Source organism: Anolis sagrei, chromosome 1, assembly GCF_037176765.1.
Source record: "Anolis sagrei isolate rAnoSag1 chromosome 1, rAnoSag1.mat, whole genome shotgun sequence".
Lineage (NCBI taxonomy): Eukaryota > Metazoa > Chordata > Lepidosauria > Squamata > Dactyloidae > Anolis > Anolis sagrei.
The window spans coordinates 139,830,507-139,857,495 of record NC_090021.1 but is presented as its reverse complement, the minus strand read 5'-3'; the positions used below and the strand labels follow the sequence as shown (position 1 = coordinate 139,857,495).

Sequence of the window (26,989 nt, the reverse complement as noted above, 5' to 3'; positions counted from 1 at the left end):
TCCTCTTATTTTAGAACATGGGGCCAACACATAATGCCACTCTAGTGCAATTGCTCATATCTGATAGTAGCTAGTTTTTGTTTCATATTTAAGTACAGAAATCAGCACAGTAGTAAGATTTACTTAAAATATGGTCAGGTGAATGACTACTTTAATAGCATGATGAAAACAAGGCCATTGTACTATTTAAGAGAGCAGATGGCAGAATGCCCTCCTTCACAGCTATGCAAAAGGGAAGACAAAAATAGCCACCACATGAGGCTCAGAATGAAAGAATGGAAGGAAGGAAATCTGAGTTCACAATCCTTCTTGTCTTAACATTCAGCACAAAGTCTGTACATTTTTCATTATCCAGATTACTTTTCCCCTTTGAAGATAGTTTACAAGCAAATTGTGTACACTTTAATTTTGTTCCTAAAATACAGGCTCTTTCTGAAGGAATTATAACACGAGTAACTGGAAACGGTAGGTACAGTCTACATTTATTTTGAATTACATCAATACCAATGATTTGGTAAATCACTTTTTTGGAGTTGCAAATACAAAATCCATACTTAGAAAAAACTGTTGAAAAAATATAATGAGCAAACAGCATTGTACTCTCTCTTTGCAAAGGGTTATATCAACACCCTCACCTTTTCTGGATCATTTCCCTTCCAACATAAGGAAAATGGGATTCAAGCAGCACGTCATAGAATGTTTCTAGATCCGCTTCCCGCAATATCTGACCATGATTTCCAGGTTAGGACACTTCCCACCACTGGGAATATATCTGCATCGCTATGGCTGACAAACGCCATTGCATCTACTATGCAAGAGATGCATTACTGACACCCTTTCACCCAGGCTATATGTGGCAAATATATTTGGAACGAAGGAACAGTGTGCCATTAACTTTGTGTAAGAAATAGATTTGGATAGAACCGCAAGCCTTCTACAGAATCATCTCTGCACAGCTGGCCCATTTTTTCAGCTAGAAGAAGCCTAGAGAAAGAGGAAAACAATACTGTTATTATTTTAGTCAGGATCAGGCAATTAAGAATTGGAGATGAACTTATTATTCCTTACCTTTCTTTGGCTAAAAGTACAGACATTCCTACAAGCTTTGCAAACTCTTCTGCTGTAAGGGACCCCTTCTCAGACACCTGAAAGACAAAGCAGTTTAGAAAATATTCTGAATGCTGCCTTGTTAGTCGTTCCCCCACCACATTGACAAATGTTCAGTTTCATTAGATCATTCTAATCATCAACCATGAAGAGGGTCTTTTTAATATAAGATATTTAGTAATAAAAGAAATACAATTCATAATCTGTGAGTTTATGACAGCATTTTTACTACACTGAGCATTTATCTTATCTAAAGTAAAAGCTACAGTGGCACAGCAGATGACGTATGTTTTGTATCAGAAACTAGAGCTGATGTGGTCTATTCAATGTGGTTTTCTGAATTAGCACCTCAAATAACAAAACCAAATCTAAAGTTGACCAAAAACTGATTCATAACCCTCTTGGTACTAATGTTGGAGATGGTCCCTGGTCAAAAGAAGGTTGGGAACCACTGATCTAACAGAACCTAAGTTAAAATTCCAAGCATGTGATGCAGACATATATAGGTTAGTTAGATTAAATGTTTTACAAGGGGAACTGTACAAGGACATACATTGATACCACTAATGAGCCGAAGATATTTCTTTGATATTGAATCTAAGGATTATATAACTGGAATATCACTGTTTTAGGGGGAAAGTTGTTTCTGTAGCTGATGTGCATGCTTGTATAATTCAACTAGAAATAAGTCCTGTTTTATTCAATAGGGTTTAAGCTCAAGCAACTATGTACAGAATTTCAGCCTAGATATGGTCAGTGTGATATTCACATTTAGTTTTAAAACTACTTTTACTTTAGTAAAGGTAAAGGTTTCCCCTTGACATTAAGTCTAGTCGAATCCGACTCTGGGGAGTGTGGTGCTCATCTCCACTTCTAAGCCGAAGAGCCGGCATTGTCCGTAGACGACTCCAAGGTCATGTGGTCAGCATGACTGCCGGGAGCGCTGTTACCTTCCCACCTAAGTAGTACCTATTGATCTATTCACATCTGCATGTTTTTGAACTGCTAGGTTGGCAGAAGCTGGGGCTACCAACGGGAGCTCACCCCGCTTCCTGGATTCAAACCACTGACCTTCCAGTCAGCAAGTTCTACAGCTTAGCAGTTTAACCATTGTATTGTCGACCTCACTACCTCTGAGGATGCTTGCCATAGATGCAGGCGAAACGTCAGGGGAGAATGCCTCTAGAACATGGCCATATAGTCCAAAAAAACCTACAACAACCCAGTTTAACCATTGGTTGGGAACCACTGTGCTAGATAAATGAACAGTGCATTCATATACAGAAGTAATTTCCACTCAGTCCAATAAGTTCTACTCCAAGGTAGGTATATGATTCCAGGGACAGTTTTGCTTCCTACATGTTTCTGTGTGTAGATGGGCCTTTGTGTCATCTGTCAACTTATGGTGGCCCCATGAATTTTGTGAGGTTTTCTTTTGCAAGGAATACTCAAGACTCAGATATGATTTTACCAGTGCTTTCCTCTGAAACATAACCAACAGCACCTGGTATTCATTGGGAGTCTCTTATCCAAGTACTAAGTCAAGTTGGTAAGTATGCTTCTTAAATACCTATAAAGGGAAGCACGGTTCTTATGTGTTGCAAGAAACAATATAGATTACTTTAAAATGCAGGCTGCGGATCTGATAAAATGGCTGAAGGATTGAATAAAAGAAGCCGAGATTCAAATCCATGCTAGATCCTTCGTGGTTCTCTGAATGTCACTTTGGGTCTCTATCAGCTTATTTTCCAGGTTGGTAGCAAGGTATAAAAAAAATGGGATAACGTCACAAACAACTTGAGCTCTTGGGAAAAAGACACTAATAGGATAATAAAGTAATCAGCCTTCATTACATGAGAAGAAGCTGCCACTTTTTTCAAATATACTTCCCATGAGTTTAGCTCCCCGCCTCCAAACCCAGTAACAGGAAACCCTTTGAAGCAAGGCCCATGGCCCTAACCTTTGGGTCACATACCAGGCTTTTCCTGCTTTGCAAGCATTTAATGAGAATTTGAGAAACAAGAACCATTCAAAAACATTGTGCCTTTCAAAACAATGAACAAAAAATGAATGTATAAGAACTGCTTAAGAATTTTTGACGTCAGGTTAAGAGGTTTTGGAAAGATGTCAAAAGCTTTCAAAAGCATATCCCCCTTGAAATCAACTGTCTAGATAGGGAGGGGCAAGTAGCAAAAGTACTGGAAAAATTACCACCCTTAGTTGTACAAAAGTTTCACAAAAAAGTCATAAATGAAAATATTATGCAGGAAATCTATATTGCTTGTAGCAGGATACGCTGAGCACATAACTGGGAGATATTTATCTTTCCAGCACAGGGGTTCTGGGGCTCTAGCTGTATAGGATGACTTCAATTTCAGGAGTTTCTAATGTAATGACCCAATTTCAAAACATATCTAGAAAAGCAAAATTTAAGAACCCGTGCTCTAGCCAGTTCAAATATCTGAGTCGCAAGGATCACACTGTACTTCCAAAGTCCAGCAACAACCAAAAGCACAATTTCTTTCAGCTGCTGCAGAAGAAAAGAAAGGCTTACTGTCTCTAAAGCAGAAGCAACCATTTCCTCTTCATTGTGGGACTGGAGCTCCATCACCATAACTCCGCTGTCAAATATACGCAGCCTTAACCCAAGAAAGGGAAAAAAATTAGGACTAGCATGTTGCATTCAAAGAACTGTTTCATTATCTCAACCATAGAATTTCACTCCATTTTTTCCTAAAGGGCTCAGTCTAGACCTACTTTTCCTTTGCTTCTTCTTTTCTTCCTATTCCCACGATGCACTTTATTCAGATTCCTCTTTTTCAGGGACTATCTACTCTGTCATACTTATTTTATTTATAGTATATACTCGAGTATAAGCCAACCTGAATATAAACCAAGGCACCTAATTTTATCACAAAAAACTGGGAAAATGTATTGATTTGAGTATATGCCAAGGGTGGGAAATGCAGTAGTTATTGGTAAATTTCAAGAATAAAAATAAAAACAGATACCAATAAAATTATATTAATTGAGGCATCAGTAGGTTAAATGTTTTTTGAATATTTACATAAAACTTTAATTTAAGATAAGACTGCCCAGCTCTGATCAAACCATTATTCAAACCTTCTTCAATGTAAATGTGCTTATGTATCCTTCCAATAATAATAGAGTAAAATAATAAATGTAATAAAATAGTAATAATAAATAATGGAAATGTAATAACAGTAATATTAGAGTAAAATTACTGTTATTAGAGTAAAATAATATTAGAGTGTAAATAATAAATGTAATAATAGATTAAAATAAGAATTGTAATAAAAATAATAGAGTGAAATAATGTAAATGTAATAACAATAACTGCAACAACAACAACAACAACAACAACACAGTAAAAAAATAACTTTGACTCGAGTATAAGCCGAGGGGGGGCTTTTTCAGGCTAAAGGGTTGAAAAACTCGGCTTATACTTGAGTATTTACTGTATGTTTATTAGTCTAGCTGCTAAAGCTATAGCAACAGGACTAATAAACAGTTTGCAACTTTAGCTTGATTTGGTTTTTACTGCCTACAAGCAAACAAGGGAGCAGTGTGGCTGCTTCTTCTTGCAATGTCCTTCACAATCTCCATTCAAGGGGAATCAAATCTCTACTGTCTGGTGCTTGAGTAAGTGGTGGCCATATGATACAAGAAGAAGAACATGAACTCATAACTTTCAGAAATGCAGGAATATTTGAAAGGAATTAAATCTTCAGGAATGTTTTGAGAAAGCGGTTTTACTGACAGGGAACAGAAGAAATTCTTAATTAGAAATTTACTATGAGCAGCAAAAACACACATGTGTCTGGTTGCTCTCTGTCACTTCCCAGCTCTAAATTCTTTTTCATAGATTGATTCCCCAGACCTTAACAAAGTCCACCAGGTTGCTGAGCATTTGAATTAAACCCACTGCTTGTTTTGAGTTGTGTTTGAAGGAGTCTCACCTTAGAGGTAATTTGAGTGCTTCAAACATCTTACAGGCATTTACGAGATCTTCAGGTGAGAGCAACTAATAGGGGGGGAAAAAACCAAACATTGACATCATCACATTGCAAATATTGTTCTCAAAGCTAGTATCTCAATATGACAGTGTACAAAATTCAAATATGCATGATGTTTACATGTGCTGCCATTTTCAGTCCTCTTTAATTCACTTCAATGTGAATGTATCTTAAGAAAGAATGGGAATAATAATAAAAATCCAGGAATCATGCATATGTGCCACCTGTGCATTTTGCACATGGACATGGAATATAAATAAATCCTCAAGGAACTGACCCACAGTCAACTAGGAAGGGGGTACAGTGGACACGAAGGAAAGAAGCACATCACTTCAAGTAGCAGGAGACAACTTAACCCTCTGCTCATTTGTGGAGGCCCTGCTCTCTTCAACATTTTTTTTTTTTTGCCAAAGAAAGGAGGGGAGAGAATTACCACTCCTGGAAGCTTCCAAGAATAGCCCCTGACACTTAAAACAAGGCACAGTTGTTAATTTTGGAGATGGAGCTTTTTTGGTGCATGATTTTGTTGTAGGTATCAGGAGAACACTGTTTTGGGCTGTGAAGGGCACATCTACACCGACTGCAGAGGTCAGTTTCAAATCAGCATTGAAGAACATGTTTTGCTATGCATGTTATTATGTAGGAGATTCTGGAACCAGTTTGAGGCCCAGATTATGATTTCCATATATATTTGAGTATAAGCCGATCCAAATATAAGCCGAGACACCTAATTTTACCACAAAAACCTAGGAAAACTTATGGACTCAAGTATAGGCCAAGGGTGGGAAATGCAGCAGTTACTGGTAAATTTCAAAATAAAAAATAGATACCAATGAAATTACACTGATTGAGGCATCAGTAGTTAAATGTTTTTGAATATTTACATAAAACTGTAATTTAAGATAAGACTGTCCAACTCTGATTAAACCATTATTCTAATCTTCCTCAATGCAAATGTGCTTACATATCCTCCCAATAATAGAGTACAATAATAAATGAAATAATAATAATAATAATAATAATAATAATAAAATAATGGAAACTGAATAATAACAGTAATGACAGAGCAAAATAATAAATGTAATAATAAAAGTAATAATAATAGAGTAAAATGATAAATGTACCGGTAATAATAATAACAACAGAGTAAAATGATAAATAACTTTGATTTTAGTATAAGCCGAAGGGGACTTTTTCAGCCATAAAAAAGGGCTGAAAAAATCAGCTTATATCAAGTATATACGGTTCACAAACCACAGAACACTGATGCACATTAAGGGATTCATTTCAGGCACTTTTGTGGGCGTTTGTTGACTAACTACAGCAGTGTAGATGGGGCCCAAAACAGACTAGCAATTCTGTTTGTGGCTCATGGTCGATATCTTACCCAACCTGGCCTAAACAACATCTATTCTGTTTAGGGTATATAATATCAAGGAAAACTAGATGAATAATTTGCTATGAAAAGCAAAGTATCACTGAACAGATTTAAAAAAAACCAGTACATGTTTTCTGTGTCAAGTATGCGGTGGTTTTAAAGGCTTCAGTTTAAACTGCACAATAATTGGAAGCAACTGCTCTCTCTGGAGCATCTGACTGTTCCATAGCAAGATTCTGGCAAGGTAATGTCCACATCTGTGCAATTCAAAATATATCCCTTATGACACTTGTTGGCTTAGTTGCTGCGGAGTGACTAACAATTGTTTTTGCTCTATTCATGAGAGAGGCAACAGGCCTATTCATGAGGGGAGCACAACTTTTAAATCTGCTCCCAACATTTTGTAGTACTTGTAATATGTGTACTCCTCTGTTCTCAGGGCAGAATTCTGTCCTAAACTTCAAGCGCGTATATTTGTTAAGCTAATCATCTGCAAACACTTTTACCCAACTCATCCTGAGATCTTTCAATGCAGTCCTACTTTTATACCACTGATTTTAAAGGGAGAAAAAAAAACTTATGCAAAAACAGGGGAAGAGATTTTTCATCTGTTTGCATTTCATCAAACAGAACACAATTTAATGAAATGCAAATGTTTAACGTGAGTCTTGTCAGAGGTCCACCAAGACAATTAGTCCTCACCTCCAGGCCTCGGGCTCGATTCACCAAGCAATACACTTCCGTCAGTGACATTATTCCCCCACGTTCCTGTTGACAGTATCAGTTAGACACAGAACCAGATTAGAATATATAGCACACCACTTTGGCAACATTTCAAGACAGAAATCCTAAGTAAAAATAACATTGAACTTGAAACAATCAAGTTCTATACATTTATTAGTGTCTTCTGAACTACCATATTTGTCTATTCAGTGTGACACATCACTTAAAGCATTATCAAACCAATAATGCAGTCTGGATCTTTGCAGTAAAGACAGAAGCAAGGAGTAAATCTAACTTTTCATTATTTTCCTGGTTTTTTTCTTCCTGTGCCTTTTATACAAATACTTTGTCATCTATCAATGTTATTTGGAGTCTTCTGACCATGAAGAAATTTAAAATTGTTTAAATAATTCTATACATTTTCCTCTCAAATTCTCATTCAACTTGTCTCATTGTCAATTTGCAATATTTTGGGAAGGGTTGTATTTTTTATTGCCTTGTTTGGGGTGTCACTTTGATCTATTCAAAGGAACTTTCATTGGCCTTTCACCTTCATGATATTTGTGAAACTTAAAGTGATGTCAAACTGCATTAATATTTCAGTGTAGATAAAATCTCTACCTCTCAACCCTCCCCACCACCCTGCACTTTTTTCTGTCTCCTTCTCCCTCTGTTGTCCTTTTTTTCTTTCTTGCTTTTCTCCTTTGGAGCTGTGGTGAGGGTCAGCTCATAGTGCCAGAGCAGGGCAATGTCACACTTCCTGCATAGCCAGTGGTTTGATTTCTCTTGGCTCACAGGCTTCTTTTTTTCAGCGGACATACCAGGTATCCAAGACAGTAGTTAGTGTAAGGAAAGAGCAATCCCTTCTTGCACTGGCAGCTTCCTACATTTCTTATTTGTGAACTGAAATAATGTATACGCTTACATTGCACATTTTCTAAAAAGGGATTGTTAATACTTTACCTCAAGAGGTGCTTGTAAAATTCCAGCTAATTGCTTTGCCAGTTGCATATGATAATGTGTACCAGATCCATGGGTTTCCCTGGTAACTGGGTTAGCTATACCCATGCTCAACAGATAGGATTTAAATCTGATTGTCTGGAAAAAATAAAGAGCATAAAAAGACACAGGTAGTATATGGTCTTTAACTAATGGTGCAGAATAGATTATAATGTGTACTAGGAAGAAATTAAAGTATGATATTATTCAGTTCTTGTGGGTTTTTTCGGGCTATATGGCCATGTTCTAGAGGCATTTCTCCTGACGTTTCGCCTGCATCTATGGCAAGCATCCTCAGAGGTCTGTTGGAATTAGAACAACTGGGTTTATATATCTGTGGAATGGCTGGGGTGGGGCAAGGAGCTCTTCCCTGCTGCAATTAGGTGTGAGTGTTTGGCTAATCACCTTCATTAGCATTTGAAGGCCTGCTGGAACCTGGGAAAGCCTGTTGCTGGGAGGTGTTAATCTGTGCCTGGTTTCTTCCTCTCTGTTGTTTAGCTGTTATAATTTTAGAGTTTTTTAATACTGGGAGCCAGATTTTGTTCATTTTCATGGTCTCTTCCTTTCTGTTGAAATTGTCCACATGCTTGTGGATTTCAATGGCTTCTCTGTGTAGTCTGACATGGTGGTTGTTGGTGTGGTCCAGCATTTCTGTGTTTTCAAATAATATGCTGTGTCCAGGCTGGTTCATCAGGTGCTCTGCTATGGCTGACTTCTCTGGTTGAAGTAGTCTGCAGTGCCTTTCATGTTCCTTGATGCGTGTCTGGGCGCTGCGTTTGGTGGTCCCTATGTAGACTTGTCCACAGCTGCATGGTATACGGTAGACTCCTGCAGAGGTGAGAGGATCCCTCTTGCCCTTTGCTGAACGTAGCATTTGTTGGATTTTCTTGGTGGGTTTGTAGATAGTTTGTATGTTGTGTTTCCTCATCAGCTTCCCTATGCGGTCAGTGGTTCCCTTGATGTATGGCAGGAACACTTTTCCTCTGGGTGGATCATCATCTTTACTCTCGTGGCTTGTTCTTGGTCTTGCAGCTCTTCTGATGTCTGAGATGGAATATCCATTGGCCTGGAGAGCCCAGTTGAGGTGGTTCAGTTCATCTTGGAGGAGGTGGGGTTCGCAGATTCTTTTTGCACGGTCTGCCAAGGCTTTGATGGTGCTTCTTTTTTGACTTGGGTGATGGTTGGAGTTTTTATGTAGATATCTATCTGTGTGTGTGGGTTTTCTGTAGACGGTGTGACCCAATTGTTGATCTGGTTTGCGGATGACTAGGACATCTAGAAAAGGCAGTCTTCCTTCATTTTCTTTTTCCATGGTGAACTGGATGTTTGGGTGGATGCTGTTAAGATGGTCCAGGAACCTGTTGAGTTCTTCATCTCCATGGCTCCAAATGGTGAAGGTGTCATCCACATATCTGAACCATATCGTGGGCTTTTTGGTTGCTGTCTCCAGGGCTTGTTCTTCAAAGTGTTCCATGTAGAAGTTAGCTATGACTGGGCTGAGAGGGCTCCCCATAGCTACTCCATCTTTCTGTTCGTAGAATTCATTGTCCCACTGAAAGTAACTGGTGGTGAGGCAATGGTGAAACAGAGCCGTGATGTCTTCTGGGAACCTCTGGTTGATGAGTGCCATGGTGTCTGCTACCGGGACCATGGTAAATAGAGATACCACATCGAAGCTGATCAGTTTGATCTCTGGGACAATGAATTCTACGAACAGAAAGATGGAGTAGCTATGGGGAGCCCTCTCAGCCCAGTCATAGCTAACTTCTACATGGAACACTTTGAAGAACAAGCCCTGGAGACAGCAACCAAAAAGCCCACGATATGGTTCAGATATGTGGATGACACCTTCACCATTTGGAGCCATGGAGATGAAGAACTCAACAGGTTCCTGGACCATCTTAACAGCATCCACCCAAACATCCAGTTCACCATGGAAAAAGAAAATGAAGGAAGACTGCCTTTTCTAGATGTCCTAGTCATCCGCAAACCAGATCAACAATTGGGTCACACCGTCTACAGAAAACCCACACACACAGATAGATATCTACATAAAAACTCCAACCATCACCCAAGTCAAAAAAGAAGCACCATCAAAGCCTTGGCAGACCGTGCAAAAAGAATCTGCGAACCCCACCTCCTCCAAGATGAACTGAACCACCTCAACTGGGCTCTCCAGGCCAATGGATATTCCATCTCAGACATCAGAAGAGCTGCAAGACCAAGAACAAGCCACGAGAGTAAAGATGATGATCCACCCAGAGGAAAAGTGTTCCTGCCATACATCAAGGGAACCACTGACCGCATAGGGAAGCTGATGAGGAAACACAACATACAAACTATCTACAAACCCACCAAGAAAATCCAACAAATGCTACGTTCAGCAAAGGGCAAGAGGGATCCTCTCACCTCTGCAGGAGTCTACCGTATACCATGCAGCTGTGGACAAGTCTACATAGGGACCACCAAACGCAGCGCCCAGACACGCATCAAGGAACATGAAAGGCACTGCAGACTACTTCAACCAGAGAAGTCAGCCATAGCAGAGCACCTGATGAACCAGCCTGGACACAGCATATTATTTGAAAACACAGAAATGCTGGACCACACCAACAACCACCATGTCAGACTACACAGAGAAGCCATTGAAATCCACAAGCATGTGGACAATTTCAACAGAAAGGAAGAGACCATGAAAATGAACAAAATCTGGCTCCCAGTATTAAAAAACTCTAAAATTATAACAGCTAAACAACAGAGAGGAAGAAACCAGGCACAGATTAACACCTCCCAGCAACAGGCTTTCCCAGGTTCCAGCAGGCCTTCAAATGCTAATGAAGGTGATTAGCCAAACACTCACACCTAATTGCAGCAGGGAAGAGCTCCTTGCCCCACCCCAGCCATTCCACAGATATATAAACCCAGTTGTTCTAATTCCAACAGACCTCTGAGGATGCTTGCCATAGATGCAGGCGAAACGTCAGGAGAAATGCCTCTAGAACATGGCCATATAGCCCGAAAAAACCCACAAGAACTGAGTGATTCCGGCCATGAAAGCCTTCGACAATACATATGATATTATTATTTACTTTTATCCCTCCTTTCTCCCACAAATGGGACTCAAAGCGGCAAACAAAACAGAAAAAAACAAAACTACATAATACAGATAATCATCATCCCCATAACCTGACAAATAAAACAAAAATCAACACACAGCATAAAACACAAACTACATAAATATAAATAAGCATAAAAATACCCACATACATCATCCCTATGCCTCAGGCCACTGAGGTTGTCCTAAAACATTAAAACATTAAACTAAACATCTTAGAGCTCCAAGTCTTTGAACATGTGAGACTTGTCTGACCGAGATAAGCTGATATTGTGTGTTGTTGGGGAAGTCCTGCTTCCATAAAAAGGTTTTCACTTGGGAGCAAAAGGTCAATAATGAGGGGGCGGAATGCACCTCTTTGGGGAGGGAATTCCAGAGCCGTGGGGCAACCAGTGAAAAGGTCCTTTCTCGTTCCCACCAACCATACTTGTGACGGTGGTGGGCCTGAGAGGGGGACCTCTCCTGATGATCTCAGGGCTCGTGTGGGCTGATAGGAGGAAATGTGGTCCCTCGAGTAGGCTGGGCCTGAACTGCTTACACAGTAAATTCAATCCGGAGCCCCCAGTGGCGCAATGGGTTAAACCCTTGTGCCAGGAGGACTGCTGACCAAAAAGTCAGCGGTTCAAATCCAAGGAGAGCAGGTTGAGTTCTCTCTGTCAACTCCAGCTCCCCATGTGGGGACATGAGAGAAGCCTCCCACAAGGATGGTAAAATATCAAACATCTGGGTGTCCCCTGGGCAACATCCTTGCAGATGGCCAATTCTCTCACAGCAGAAGTGACTTGCAGTTTCTCAAGTCACTCCTGACACACACACATACACACACAAATGAATAAATCCTAGATCCTCATCTTGGTTTTTAAGTTTGCAGATGAATAAAAATAAAAATATTATAAAAACAAAGATTAAAAGAGAGATTAATGAAATTTCAATAAAAAAGGCCCCCACAGTTTTGCCAGACTGATGACCAGTGCAAAAGTACACACTACCTTCATCAAGCTTGCCGTTAAAACTCTCTCCCAAAGGATAAAACCTGAACCAATAAAGAGCCAGTTCTATTTTCAGGATATGGAGTGAAGAAAGAATGCATGTGAAAAAAGGCCAGATTCAACACATAAAAGACACCAGGATCCCCCATCAACTCAAGAAAGTGTAGCAGGCTTTCCGATCAATTCTCCTTCTCTGCCAAGAGCTGGATTGCTATCCTGTAAGAATCCACTCCATTCATTCATCCACACTGGACAGATTTTAAAGAAGAAAGTCCCTTTTTGGGGAAGCTGCCTATTACAGTAGAGTGCACAGCAATGTATGCACAAGAAAAAGCTGGCAAAGGCTTCCTAGAGCATGCTGCACATACAGATATGGACAAAACGTTGAAATGTAATACTTTTTATGCCATATCACTAACCCAACATTTGGCAGTATTATGGGGATTTATCCACCCTATTAAGTTCAAGCAACACGTTTTTTACAGGGTATCTAAATCAAGCATGTTGAAACATTAACCCACCTCATCTTCAGTGATGTCGCCTTGTTTATCTTTGATCTTGTTGGCAATCGATCTGGACAGTTCCACCATTTCCTTAGCCTGTTGAGATGTAATACAGCTCTTAAAGACATCATACAAACCCATCATAAGACAAGTCTTTAAGGGGGGTGATGGCAGTTATGGATAAAACAGATCAAAGTCCAGGGCCACTATACTGCCACTTTCTACCCACTTGAAAGTGGACCCTCAGGCCCCACAAACATGCAGTTTTAAGTCATCTCCATGATTCTCTGGGATGGAGAGGGAAGCTGATGTTAACTCAGAAAACAGGCATCATGGAGGAATTACATTACCTTGTCCATGAGTTTGCTGAGATCTTCAAAAGCCTGGAATAATAAAATAAAAGTTGGTAACATGGTAACACACATCTATTTATAGATGGCTAGAATAACTGCATCAGTGCACTAATTCTTTTACCAATTACTTTCCTCCTAATACCAAAGATCTGAAATTTAAATTTCCAGTGTTCTAAAAGCAGTGTTTCAACTCTGTAGTATGTGGTTCCTCTGTTTGATAAGTTGAACATACTCTTTAGCTTCATGGGGTACATTTTTGCATGCTAAGAGGATATATTTTCATCTCCTAGGAAGGGGACAAATCATACTCATTCATGGGTTGGCAGGCAACTGAGTTGCTTCCCTAACTTACCTGAATAGTTTGATTTTGAAACTTTATACTTAAGGATTCCTTGTTTCCCAAATTATAACCCTCCCCAACCCCCGACACAATAAGATGTTAATTTGTTTCTTGCCTAAGCACGAAGTCTTGGCTGATGTCTTTCAAAACTCTACATCAGAGATGCAAAAGATGAGGGACTGGAGCCTGGGAAGTGGGGTCCCACAAAGCCTCCCAGAAATCCCAGTCAGTTTACCAGCTGTTAGAATTTCTGGGAATTGAAGGCTAAAACCTCTGGGAACCCACAGGCTGAGAACCACTGTTCTACATGGTTTGGGTTGTGGTTATCTCTGGGATCCTCCCCCTGCCCCCGTATAATTTGCTCCATACTCTCAGGTCCTTTGGAAAACACATACTTTTGCCAGCCAGAACTAGGCTCACAACTGTTACTCTGAGGACATTTTCTTCACCTGCCACCAAATTGTGGAATGACCTACCAGAGGAGCTTTGTCAACTGGCCACACTGACTGCATTTAAACCAGCAATAAATACCAGTTTCTTCCAGCAGGCCTACCCAGATTTTTTAAAAGTTGTGAATTTTAAGCATTTACTTACTGGTTATATTTATTTAGTTTTTATGCTCTTTTATCAGATATTATTTGTTTAATTTGTTGTTGTTTAACGCATCTATCCATAAGGGAAAGGCAGATCTATCTATGTGTCACTCAATAATTATATTCTGCATTATCTCCCCTGGGGGACTCAGGGCGGATTCCAACGAACGAAAAGGAAAACATTCAATGCCTCAGTAACAGTAAATACAAATATAAAAACCCAAGATAACCCCACTGGAAGAGCAATTTAAGCATAATAACTATAGTTTAAATAAAACATACTAAATTGAAAATTATAACTAACATAGAACTTAAACATAAAACATCCAAATTAATATATCAAAACAACATGAAGGTTCACAAATGTGTGCATAGGTTGTATGGCCAAAGTTGTTAAATGGGCTAATGTGATCTAACAAGGCCCGAGTGCATTTATGCTATCCAATTAGCAGTCTGGTAGTAGTTTATCTGATCTATTCCTCCTCAAAATCTGGGAATATTTAACATAGCTTTATGGCATTCATTTCTGTTTATTTTTTGGATTCATTATGCTAGCAATGATTAGACATTTAGCATCTTACACAGTGTTATCAATAACATGCACGTAAGCTCTCCATCCAAATGACAAAAACAAATGGAGACCCTGTGGTAAACAATACTTCCTCTCTAATTGATTCAGCTTGAGTACAAAGGAGAATGCAACACACCTAACAGGAACTTCCTCAGAAAAATAAAGACCAAAAGGAATCAGTTTTTATCAGCAGCAACCAGCAGGTGCAGGAAGCCCATTCTGGAATTCAGGGCAACAGCTCAGAATTCAATTGATTTATAATGAGTAGGGCTTCAATATTTCCCCTGTCCAACATTCACAATGCGGTGTCTTTTATCCTCTGATAAAGAGAGTGGGAACAACACAGGGCGGAATTACACAAACTGATGGAAAGAGCAGCCCACATATTTCCTTCTCTCCTCCTCCTTCACGATGCTGTGACCTTGCGCTCTGAGCTTCCACTATATACATTATTTGGGGGATGATGACAAGAAAATCAAGAAACATTGACCTTTTGTCATGGAGACCTAACTGTTCAGGGAAAAGGTTTTTTTGCAATCTTATGCAACATTTTGCAATATTTGACTAATTAAGTAATATGATAACTTGCACAAAATTCTAGGCCACAATTTAGCAGAGGAGAAGAAATCAAGGAATCCACAGCCTGCTTGTGTCCCAAAAGTGGCTTCTGCAATTCCTAGGGGCCTCTCTCAGCCCTTCAAAAATCAAAAGAAGAGAACTGTTGCTTCTGGAAACTCCCTGTCTCTCTCCATAAACTACTGTGGAGAGAGAAGACGGGAAAGCCTGGTTAAAGCCCAGAATCACAGCTCAGGGAATGCTGTGAAGGAAACAATAACAATTGTTAGTCAATATAATCTAGAAGGGCACATGTTCTGCAAATCTGCTATCAAGAAGAAAACCTGTTTAAATGTCACAAAATAAAGGGAAAGGAGAATATACTTATTACTTATTTCTTGTTGTAGGAAGGATCTTATTCTCCAAACAACCTCTTCCATTTCAGGATTTTAAAAAAGGAGTTAAAGGGGTGTCTTCACTGCTTGGAACCCCCAAAAATGACACTATTTTGAATATAAACAGGTGGAAGCAGGGGGATACAACCTTCCTCCCAAGCAAAATCAGAAGTGAATGTCTTGTGCTGAAATTGAAAAATTAGAGAGGACTTTGTGGGTCACTATTCAGTCTAGGATTCACTAGAGGTAACTCTTCTGACACCTGAAACTTGGTTTTATTAAGGAAATTTTCAAGAAGCCATCTCAGCACTCAACATAGAGAAATAGGGCATGGACAGTCAAATTAGAGCAGGCACATATCATACAATACTTCTGCTGCTAGAAGACACCACTTTTTCTGAAAATGTGAGTATAAGATATATTATTATATTATGTTCAGAGTTCAGTAGAATAATTAAGGAACTGGATCTATAGCTAGAGGAAAACATGAATGACTGCAAAAAATGAAGAGGGGCCTCTGAAATGTCAATATAACTTACTTCGGAAATGTTTTTATCCATCTCTTTTCTTCTTTCTTCTAATTTTCGCTCAATACCTACAATCCCTGCAGCTCGTATTCTTCCTGTCTAAAAGAAAGAAAGGGAGTGCTTATGCATTCTTCTATCATTACTGCTATACAAACAAGTTGAGGCTGACTCACATAACTTCTGTGAGATCTTTTACACCACGTTTATTAAAATGCAAGGTTGAACTATGGTTTTGCTGCATCGTGCAGTATATTAACACTGACTTTTCTTTAGGAATCCCGGAACTGCTTTTAAGGATGAGGGAGACTCAACAGGTGAAGGCGGATTGCAATTATTTATTTATTTTATTTATTTACTTTATTTGTGTACCGCTCTTCTCAGCCAATTAGGCGACTCAGAGCGGTTAACAACAAGTAGCGGCAAAAAAATCAATACAAACATCGTACAGCCATTTAAAAGACAATTAACACAATAATACAATAAGCAATTAACATCAATAACCATCAGTAAACATCAATAAACAACTCACTGGCGTCTCATAACTAATTAATGTTACTTACTGGCAGAAAGAAGGCAAATACACACCATATTTGAAATAACCTTTAAAATTCTAAAAAGCACAATGTGTAGTTTAAAATATCCTCTGTTTGTTTAGTGTGGCGAACTTCTAAGTAAATGCACACAGGACAGATTGTAAGCAGCCTTTATTATTATGCCTTAATTTTTCTTAGTGCTAGATCGTGTAGTGCACTTTTAAACAGTCATTGATGAGGAGGTTCAACTCCTTGGGAGGTTCGAAAACAGAGATCTAATAATGAAAAATGTGACAAGTACCTGTGAACTTCTATTAACTTCTATGGTTTGAGAAACAGGCATGCTCTCCCATCTTCGTTGTGTCATTTCTTCTGATAGTCTCCTGTAGAACTTTATGATTTCAAAAAGAGGGCAATAATAATAAACCTCAAATGTAGTCATTTTGTAAATATAAACAACTATTTCTATCCATATAAATATGTGTGTATCTATATCTATAGGATTTGAATTTAGCACATTTATCACTAAAATACATTACATGTCAATATGTAATACAGAAATAATTGTTAACATATAAGGTGAAATAAATAAAAATAAAACAAAACTGGTGATAAGTTCAGCTTTCACCTATTCAAACTGCTCATGCCAATTATGGCAAAATCTCCCCAAACTGTACTTTCCATGAAATTTAGAGAACCTAGTTCAGCACCATTTCGCTGATCAGAATAACATACATACATACCTCAATCTGGCCATGTTCTTTGAAGGAAAGTTTGATATAGGAGTATTTACTACTCTGGAAGGGGCCAGGTTCCTTGCTGGAAGGTGCTGGGTGAAGATGAACCACTATTTTGGCACTGAAGATATTGGGAAAGGAAAAGATAGACAATTAAACAATCTGTATCTAAAATCAAAAACTCATGTATTTCATTTTCTGTATATGCCAAAAATTAACCAAGGAAATGATAGAATATGTCCAATAAATTTCAAATACATTTTGTTAAGTATTTTTAAACAATAATAACTATTTCTCATAATATTTTGTGTCAAAATAACTAGTGGGAAATACATAAAAGACATCACGAAATACTCCAATAGTTCATAAACTTTTTAATCTGCTGTTATAAGATCTGATGATGGCTCCCATCTTTAAAAGAGGATGAGACAAATTCAAAAAGTTGTTAACGGCTACAAGGATCAGAGGAAAAATTGGAGGCAGTGTGCCTCTCTAATACCACTTGCTGAGAAACAGCAATAGGGTGTACATGTTGAGCATAAAGGCTTGCTTCAGGAGGTTCCTAACAAAATGTAAGAAAACTCAACAAAATAACAAGAAAAGGGATTGTGGCGCAGCTGGCTGAGTGTCAGCTGCATTAAGATCACTCTGACCAAAAGGTCATGAGTTCGAAGCCAGCCCGGGCTGGAGTGGGTGTCCAGCCATTGTGTAGCCCGTTGTCGACCTTTGCAACCCGAAAGACAGTTGCATCTGTCAAGTAGGAAAATAAGGGACCACCTTGTGTGGGAGGCTAAATTTAACTAATTTATGAGGCCATAAAGAAAAAAGACTCCGGGGAATGTGGAATGCGGAAGAACTTCATCGGTGTCGTTGATGGACGATGAAAAGCAGCAGCTCCCCTGGTGGCCAGAAAAAAGTTAAATAGCCTTGGTGTATTTGTGTGTTAAACGTTGTTTGTCAAAACTGGCATTGAATGTTTGCCATATATGTGTTGACTGTAATCCGCCCTGAGTCCCCTGCGGGGTGAGAAGGGCGGAATATAAGAACTGTAAATAAATAAATAAATAAATAAATAAATAAATAAGAAAAGCGGTCCTTCTAATACCTCTCCATGGGTTATGCTGGCTAGTGCTGATGGAAATTTCAATCCACTGATATCCAGAAAATCTTATGCATCCCACTTTTGTTCTGTACACACTGATTAACTTTGAAAATTGTATGCACAAGTACTGAGTGCACCCTGAACAGTTGTCTCTGAGTCCTCTTCGAGGTGAAGTACAGTGGGAAGGAAATAAATTGTCTGGAGCTGGTGGGTAACTGTTGATGGGTAGTAGTAAATAGTTAAACCTCTTTCTAAACCTCAAGAAAACTTCTAAATGCACTCGTTCATTTGTGCCAGCTAGCTAGAGAGAAACAAAGCCAAAGATGGGTAGCAGTTTGGGGTGTGGTCCCTGGGCTGAGCAGCTAGGCATGCAAGATGATACAGAAGGGAACTACAAGAATTGATACAGAAATATAAGGGTAACTTTCATCATTTCGTAACCTAAGAGGTCCAAACACAGTTAAATAGGATTGTAATGTAATTAAATGCTTATGAAGTATTTGATATCCCCAACATAAAGGATTTTGTCATAGAATGGCTACCTTTTTCCTATTCCAGCTGCCTGTTCTTCAATGAAAATGATTTGAGAAAGAGGAATAGCCATACAACATTCCTAGAGGGGGATAAAAGAGAAAGCAAAATCAAGATGTCTTTTAATAATTCTTTATTTTAATAGACTGTAAAATACTTATATTGCCTTGGCAACAAAATCTTCCATGAAGCACTTCATATATAAGATGCTTGCATTTTATGTAAAGTTATGCTTACAGAAAAAAAGCATCAAATGAGGCAGAAATTCCTTGCATCTACAGTTTGTACAAAGGCAATTCTCCTAGCATAAAAACGTTTTAATTAGTTCAGACCGTGATAGTGAAATATTTTAGCTTGACAGATAAAATATACTCATTGGCATTTTTAGTGTTAACAGTAAATAAAGAGCAACACTCAAAATTAAATGCCATTAATTGCTAATCAAGGTGGCCACCCTGGACATTCCACAGATATATAAACCTCACTTGCCTAGTTTCCAACAGACCTCACAACCTCTGAGGATGCCTGCTATAGATGTGGGTGAAACGTCAGGAGAGAATGCTTCTGGAACATGGCCAGACAGCCTGGAAAACTCACAGCAACTCAGTGATTCCAGGCATGAAAGCCTTCGGCAATCCATGTCTATTGTTCTACTCACAATTTCACAAACTCATCTAGTCAGAAATATTGTATGTTCACATTAAACAATGAAGACAATAAAGGGGCAATAAATAATCCAAGATCAAACAGCATTTCAGCATGTATTTCCTACTGTCAATTATGAGTGATTGCTTTTGTAATCAGTGTATGCCCAATTAGGAAATGTATGAGACTACTAAGACTTTGGAAGACAAGGAAAAGTATTATATTGTAACAATATGTAAAGTAACCTGTTTAACTGCTGTTGATCAGTCAGTTTTTTAAATATAAAAGATAAAGAACAGAAAGTTTATTTTTTTCCTGTATGTTGACACACTGAGACACAAACTTTGCAAAGTAGACATACTGAAAAAGCTTGAAGTAAATGTAAGGGGTCCATTACAATTTGGGACCTGTATTCTTCTCCAGTCCATGGCTCAGTTCAAAGTTGTGTAATCACAGATCAATTTAGGACCCATTCTGAATAGGCCCTTCTACACTACAATAAAAAATTCATATTATCTGCTTTGATAATTTGGATTATATGGCAGTGTAGAAGGGGCCTCCATGTTCAATAGTCAACAATCAATGCTTTTTCTCACAGCCCTGGGAAAGACAGCCACAGAACTGAGCTGAGAAGTGGAATATAGAACATCAGATCACCAAAAGTACTTAAGAAATCTATCTTTTGGAGGCTATAACATGACTGTTCATGCTGGCTGGGGTGTTCTGACAAAATACCTTTCCTAAACTTAGGTTGGGGAGCACTGAGTAATCTAGACCTCAGCAAACAGACAAGATCAGCACCTTGGCAACATCCAAAACTACAAGGAACAGCCAGCATAGGAGAAAGTTAAAACATTAATTCTGCTCCTTGTCAAATTGTGCATTTGACAAAGCAACTAGAGCTGCACTTCAGTGCCCCCTTCAGCACACATTTAGTATCCAACCAAATATTTATATCTATTAGCTTTGGATAGCATAGGGAAGAGTGAGCCCCCATGTGGTGTTTGTTTTGCTGCCTGTGCCCTTGTTCAGAAGATTTCACCTCACTTTCTGTCCTTATGATAATTGCATTTTGAAAAAAAAAATGGCTTGTTATGAAAACAAGGATTGGTGCAAAAGCTTCAGTGAAGACACCCTTTCCCCATAAAAGCAACTCTTCCAGGAGTTAATTTCCCTTCTGAGGGGTAGGTTTCTCTCACTTCCTGTTGTCTCACCCCTGTTCTTAATTATGAGTTGTTTGTAAGTCAGATGTTTGTAACTTGGGGATTGCATGTACAGTTGTCTCTCCACTTTTAATGGTTTCACACTCATAGCTTTGATTATTTGTAAGCTTGTACCAGCACCCTTGCCTCCCAAAGTTGGGGGCTGTGATACAGTCACACCACAATTCCAGAGGTAGGGGACATTAGGGATTTAAAAAAATATCCAAACATTTAATGGGATTTGATTGGCTAATTTTAAAATATTGGCCTTCTACAAATTTGTCATCCTATAAACTTGTTTATGTGTTTAGCTATTACTTATTTTCAGTGTTAAACATCAGTCTCTCAGAATAATTGTGCCTAAAAAAACATTACATTTCAAAAAATGTGACTGCTTATCTTGTTGAGAAGAAGAAGCTGCAATTGGCAGGAGCTCTTGGTTTGCTACACAGAGCTGAGTAAATTGACTTCCAATGCTTATGTAATCAAGGTTGGTTTTGTTTTGATAAAGTAAGATGTAGACTTTACTGACATATAATGCAGTTTCATACTGCAGTGTAAGTGCATTATATTTATCTACACTACTATATTTTGCTGTTCAATGTGTTGAAACTGCATTATGAAATTGCATTATATGGCAGTGTAGATGAGGCCAAGCCTCCTACATTTGGTGGACCTTAGAATGGTGGCTGATTTCCCCTATATTGAAAAAGAAATGAGTTGCAATTTCTTTGGAGCCCTTAGATACTGGAAGCTAGAAACTGAAGCTAGAATTAGTTCCCAGGGTAGCTGTTGGCAACTAACAACTACCCTGGGAACTATAGAGGGCATGCAAAGAACACCTAAAATAAATAAATAATAATAAATTAATTATCCCTAATTATCTTGCAAATGGACTTGGGAATTTAGTAAACTGAAAAGTGCTATAAAAGTGTGTATAGTGGCTGATTTTGCTCACACTGCAACTAAGAGCCGCCGCAAACTAGCCTCCTGCGGGAGCAAACTGTGCCAGCACATCCCTGACGTCATGAGACTGTGCTTCTCTCTCCGCCCCTTTTTCCGCCTCTTTCTTCGTGCCAGAGTGGTTTTTCCTTTGCTAGGGCAGCATTGCCAGCGTACTCTCGTTGTTGAATTCTGCCAACATTCTGCCAAGGTAAACTAACTTTATTATTCTATCACATAATTCTATGAAGATTGATATATGGACAAAACAGAAATCGCACTTACATGATTCTTCTGATCTCTCCAGATTAATCTGTGTGTACTCAGAAGCAATATCCCTGTATCAAACTTCAGCTAGAGAGATAAAGAAATATTTTTAAGAGAATAAGTTCCCATGTATATAATGTAGCATATATCTGAATTTCCATACATCATGCTTGCTGTATTTATAAATTATGCATTATACAACTTATTTGGACACTTTTTTATCCAGGTAGCAGAATTCACAGAAAAGCCAAAAGTTATAAAAGGAAGACGACTGATTCCTCAACCCATCCACAAAAGTTCTGTGAATGCGGCATGATGAAAGTTCATTTGGAAAAATCCTCATCCAATGATTGGGAATGCATCTCCATTGCAGAATTAAACCAGTTTGACACTACTTTAACTGCTTTGGCCCAATGCTATGAAATAATGGGATGTGTAATTTTATAAGGTCTTCATTCTTCTCATCCAAATAGTGCTGGTGGCTCACCAAACTACAAACCCCATTATTTCATAGGATGGAGCCATGGTAGTGAAAGTGGCATCAAACTGCATTAATTTGACAGCGTAAGTGAACTCTTAAGATTGGAGGGGAATGTGGTCTCCACACTGGAAAAAAACAATTCAAATTAATGGACAAGCACTAAAGAAGGCCACCCAATTTAAATATCTAGGGTCACTGGTCTCCATAGATGGCGACACAATGCCAGACAAATGGTCATAAATAAATGCAGCCTGGTTGAAACAGCAACAAATTACTGGAATTCTTTGTGACTTAAAAATACATGAACAACTCAAGGCTAAAATCTACAATACAGTTGTTCGCCCAGTAGCCCTCTATGGGGCAGAGTGATGGCCAGCAACAAAGAAATACGAACAAGCCCTTAACACAATGGAAATGCTGAGATGGACACTTGGTTTGACACTTCTTAACCATGTGCCAAATTATGACATCCATCAAAGACGAGGAATAAAAGCGATCAACAAGAAAATGCAGGAAGCAAGACTATGATGGTACGGCCATGTCATGAGAACCAATGCTGCCAACCTGAGACTTGAGGATGCCCAAAACAAAGCCCTGTGGAAACGACAGTCACAATGTTAACCCCTTCATTGGGAAAATAGCTTAGAAAGAAGAATTGTGAAAAGGAGCAGGAGAGCAAGCCATGGGGCCGTCTGCTACTAACAGGAGCCGCGGTGACACAATGGGTTAAACCAGGGGTCCTCAAACTTTTTAAACAGAAGCCAAGTCACAGTCCCTCAAACTGTTGGAGGGCCGGATTATAATTTGAAAAAAAAAAAAACACGAATGAATTCCTATGCACACTGCACATATTTTATTTGTAGTGCAAAAGACATTTAAAAACAATACAATAATTAAAATGAAGAACAATTTATAACAAATATAAACTTATTAGAATTTCAATGGGAAGTGTGGGCCTGCTTTGGCTGATGAGATAGGATTGTTGTTGTTGTTGTTGTGTGCTTTCAAGTCATTTCAGACTTAGGTTGACCCTGAGCGAGGGCCGGGTAAATGACCTTGGTGGGCCATATCTGGCCCCCGGGCCTTAGTTTGGGGACTCCTGATCTAGAGCAATGCTTTACTGTTCTGTGCGAATATGGCTACTGTTTTTGAGGGTTCTGAAATCATAGAGATACGAGCTTCTCTTGATGGATAAAAGAACATGAAAAATGAGAAATAACTGCCAGAGAGAGAGACTGAGGATCCGTGAAATCTGTGAGGACCCCAGTTGAACTGCTGACTTGAAGGTTGGTGGTTCAAATCCAGGGAGTGGGGTGAGCTATTGTCTGTCAGCTCAAGCTTCCCATGCTCGATCTGGGAACATGAGAGACGCCTGCCACTGGATGGTAAAACATCTGGGCATCCCCTGCGCAATGTCCTTGCAGACGGTCAATTCTCTCACACCAGAAGCAACTCCAATTTGCCTCTGACACGATAAAAAAGTCTGCTCCTAACAGCTCTATTTCATTGTTGTTGTGATAGTGGTTGTTCTTTAACACACAGTATTTTAATAGTTTTATTCATGTAGCAAAGTGTGTGTTCACTGACTCATTAGAGAGCAAAGGCATGGTGATCCCTGCCACCAAAGTACCGGTAGACAATATTTTGAACTACGTACTTCAGCTTCTGGAATTTGGCATAAGTGATGTTTAATCCATCACAAAGACAGAACATTAAAACAACTATGATGAAAAGCACCCAAAAGCAAAACTTCCAAAGCAGAAGCAAAAAACAGGAAGAGTTCGGCATCACTTTAAAGCAGGCATGGGCCAACTTCGACCCTCCAGGTGTTTGGACTTCAATTCCCACAATTCCTAGCAGCCGGTGGGATGTTAGGAATGGTGGGGATTGAAGTCCAAAACACCTGGAGGGCCGAAGTTGGCCCATGCCTGCTTTAAAGGCTACATCTACACTGGATAGTAGAATGAAAGCACTTTGACACTGCTTCAACTGCTATGGAAACACGGGAGTGGAAGTTTGGTGAGGCCCCAGCCCTCTTGGGCAGAGACGGCTCAAGGCCTTGCCGAACTACAACTCCCAGGACTCCCTAGCATTGAGCCATGGCAGTCAAAGCGGTGTCAAACCGCAGTCATTCCACACAGAGCGCATCCACTGAGAACTCCCTCCGTCCGCCTCCGCTGACCTTCTCCTCGCCGTCGTAGAGGCGGACCCCGCGCTGCTGCGTGACCAGGTTCTCGTGGATCTCCAGGAGGCCCGAGGCCCACGCGAAGCGGTCCATGGCCACAGCAGCAGCCCCAGGACCGTGCTCTCCCTCCCTTCCTTCCCCTTCCTGGTCAGGGAAGCCGAGAGAGAGAGGCCCGCCTCCGACGCCAGCGCCGCCCTCCTTTCAGCCGAACTCATCAGGGCGCCGCCATTTTGGAATCCTTGGTCTCGCGACTGGCTTGAAGCCATGCGTATCCATCGCCCTCAGTGCAACGACACCCGCCAATTGCGGCCCTCCAGTTCTTTCGGCCTCCAACTCCCAGAATTCCTGCCCGTTGAACAAGCTGGCAAAGGCTTCTGGGAGTTGGAGGCTCAAAGAACTGGAGAGCGCCTGACGTCACCTTGGGTCAGTACTAGGCACTCTCAAACTGCGGCCTCCACTTTTAGGCCTCCAACTCCCAGAATTCCTTCCCTTTGAACAAGCTGGCAAAGGCTTCTGGGAGTTGGAGGCGTAAACTGTGGAAAGCCGCAGTTAGAGGCTACCTAACTGCTGACCCAGGGTGACGTCAGGCGCTGCACTTTGAGAGGAATGAGATAAGAATAAAATCCATTGAGTAAATCAAAATAAGGAGCAAAACAAGTTACAATTATAAAATGGAATAAAGAATACATAAACAGAAAATTGCTTTAAAATAAATAATGTAATAATACTAATAAATTATATATTATATTAATAATGTAATATAATATATGTTATATATACTCCAACGTATGATATAATACTAATAGTATAATATACTGGTAATGTATTATATATATTATGGTATAATAATATAGTACAATATAATAATATTATAATTGTATATTAGATGTTATATGTAATATTACTAATATTATTGTAGTAATATATGATACTGTATAGGTAAAGGTAGTCCCCTGACATTAAGTCCAGTCATGTCTGACTCTGGGGTGTGGTGCTCATCTCCATTTCTAAGCCGAAGAGCCAGCGTTGTCCGTAGACACCTCCAAGGTCATGTGGCCGGCATGACTGCATGGAGCGCCGTTACCTTCCCACTGGAGCGGTACCTATTGATCTACTCACATTTGCATGTTTTCGAACTGCTAGGTTGGCAGAAGCTAGGGCTGACAGCGGAAGCTCACGCCACTCCCCGGAATCGAACCTGCGACCTTTCGATCAACAAGCTCAGCAGCTCAGTGCTTTAACCCACTGTGCCACCGGGGGTTCCCATGATACTGTATATGATTATTTATTTATTTATTTATTTATTTGCTTGCTTTATTTCTATACCGCATTTTTCAGCCCTTAACAGGCGACTCTGCGGTTTACAAGGTACAATTATCAAACAGTGTCAGTGCAATTAAAACATAACAATGCAACAAACAGGATCAACAGCATCAATCCACAACAGTTAACAATCAACAAGACAGATCAACAAAACAGACATAACATAACGCCTCAGTTGAAATCAGATCCGTTCTCATAATCCTTGTACCATTCCTATGTTCCATTTACCGTCTTCCTATGATTGGTTGCACTGCTTAACCAAACGCTTGTTCATAAAGCCAGGTCTTAACCATTCTCCGAAACGTCAGCAGCGAAGGTACCTGTCTGATGTCTGCCGGTAGGGCATTCCATAGCCGAGGGGCCACCACTGAGAAGGCCCTGTCTCTCGTCCCCGCCAAGCGCGCCTGTGACGCAGGCGGGATCGAGAGCAGGGCCTCCCCAGACGATCTTAATGTTCTGGTCGGTTCATAGGTGGAGATGCGTTCGGAGAGGTAAGCTGGTAATGTAATTAGGTAATGTAATTAGTATTGATAATATATAATATATAATGATATACTGATCTTGTAATGTTTTTGATTGTGAGCCTCTTTGAGTCTCCATATGGAGAGATAAAGTGGAATGTAAATATAAATGCATATAAATGCATATAAATATATGCATATAAAGAGATATGGAGAGATAAAGTGGGATATAAATATATGCATATAAATGTTGTTGTTGTTCATTCGTTCAGTTGTCTCCGACTCTTCGTGACCTCATGGACCAGCCCACGCCAGAGCTTCCTGTCGGCCGTCACCACCCCCAGCTCCTTCAAGGTCAGTCCAGTCACTTCAAGGATGCCATCCATCCATCTTGC

At 39.7% G+C, this 26,989-nt stretch overlaps 1 protein-coding gene across 1 annotated transcript; it reads right to left on the bottom strand.

Annotated features, from left to right (window-relative positions):
- Positions 1-465: 465 nt before the first annotated feature.
- On the bottom strand, positions 466-25,232 carry VPS36 (vacuolar protein sorting 36 homolog). The gene is made up of 14 exons (XM_060786765.2): positions 24,808-25,232; positions 22,163-22,231; positions 19,100-19,170; positions 17,462-17,576; positions 17,020-17,109; positions 16,198-16,284; positions 13,202-13,234; positions 12,870-12,947; positions 8,209-8,343; positions 7,225-7,290; positions 5,088-5,152; positions 3,662-3,746; positions 1,069-1,145; positions 466-984 (listed from the first exon to the last, which is right to left on the bottom strand). Exons 1-14 carry the CDS (start codon positions 24,901-24,903, stop codon positions 891-893), a joined length of 1,161 nt encoding a protein of 386 aa, XP_060642748.2. The 5' UTR covers positions 24,904-25,232; the 3' UTR covers positions 466-890.
- Positions 25,233-26,989: the final 1,757 nt, after the last annotated feature.

Bases quoted from the DNA above. Each gene is read 5' to 3' on its own strand.
- VPS36 (XM_060786765.2), bottom strand. From the start codon at position 24,903: ATGGACCGCTTCGCGTGGGCCTCGGGCCTCCTGGAGATCCACGAGAAC. The intron at 17,110-17,461 runs GTATGTATGTAT...GAAATCATAAAG, and splicing joins AAGAACATGGCCAGATTGAG to TTCTACAGGAGACTATCAGA. The intron at 16,285-17,019 runs GTACTTGTCACA...TCTTTCTTTTAG, and splicing joins AAGTTAATAGAAGTTCACAG to ACAGGAAGAATACGAGCTGC.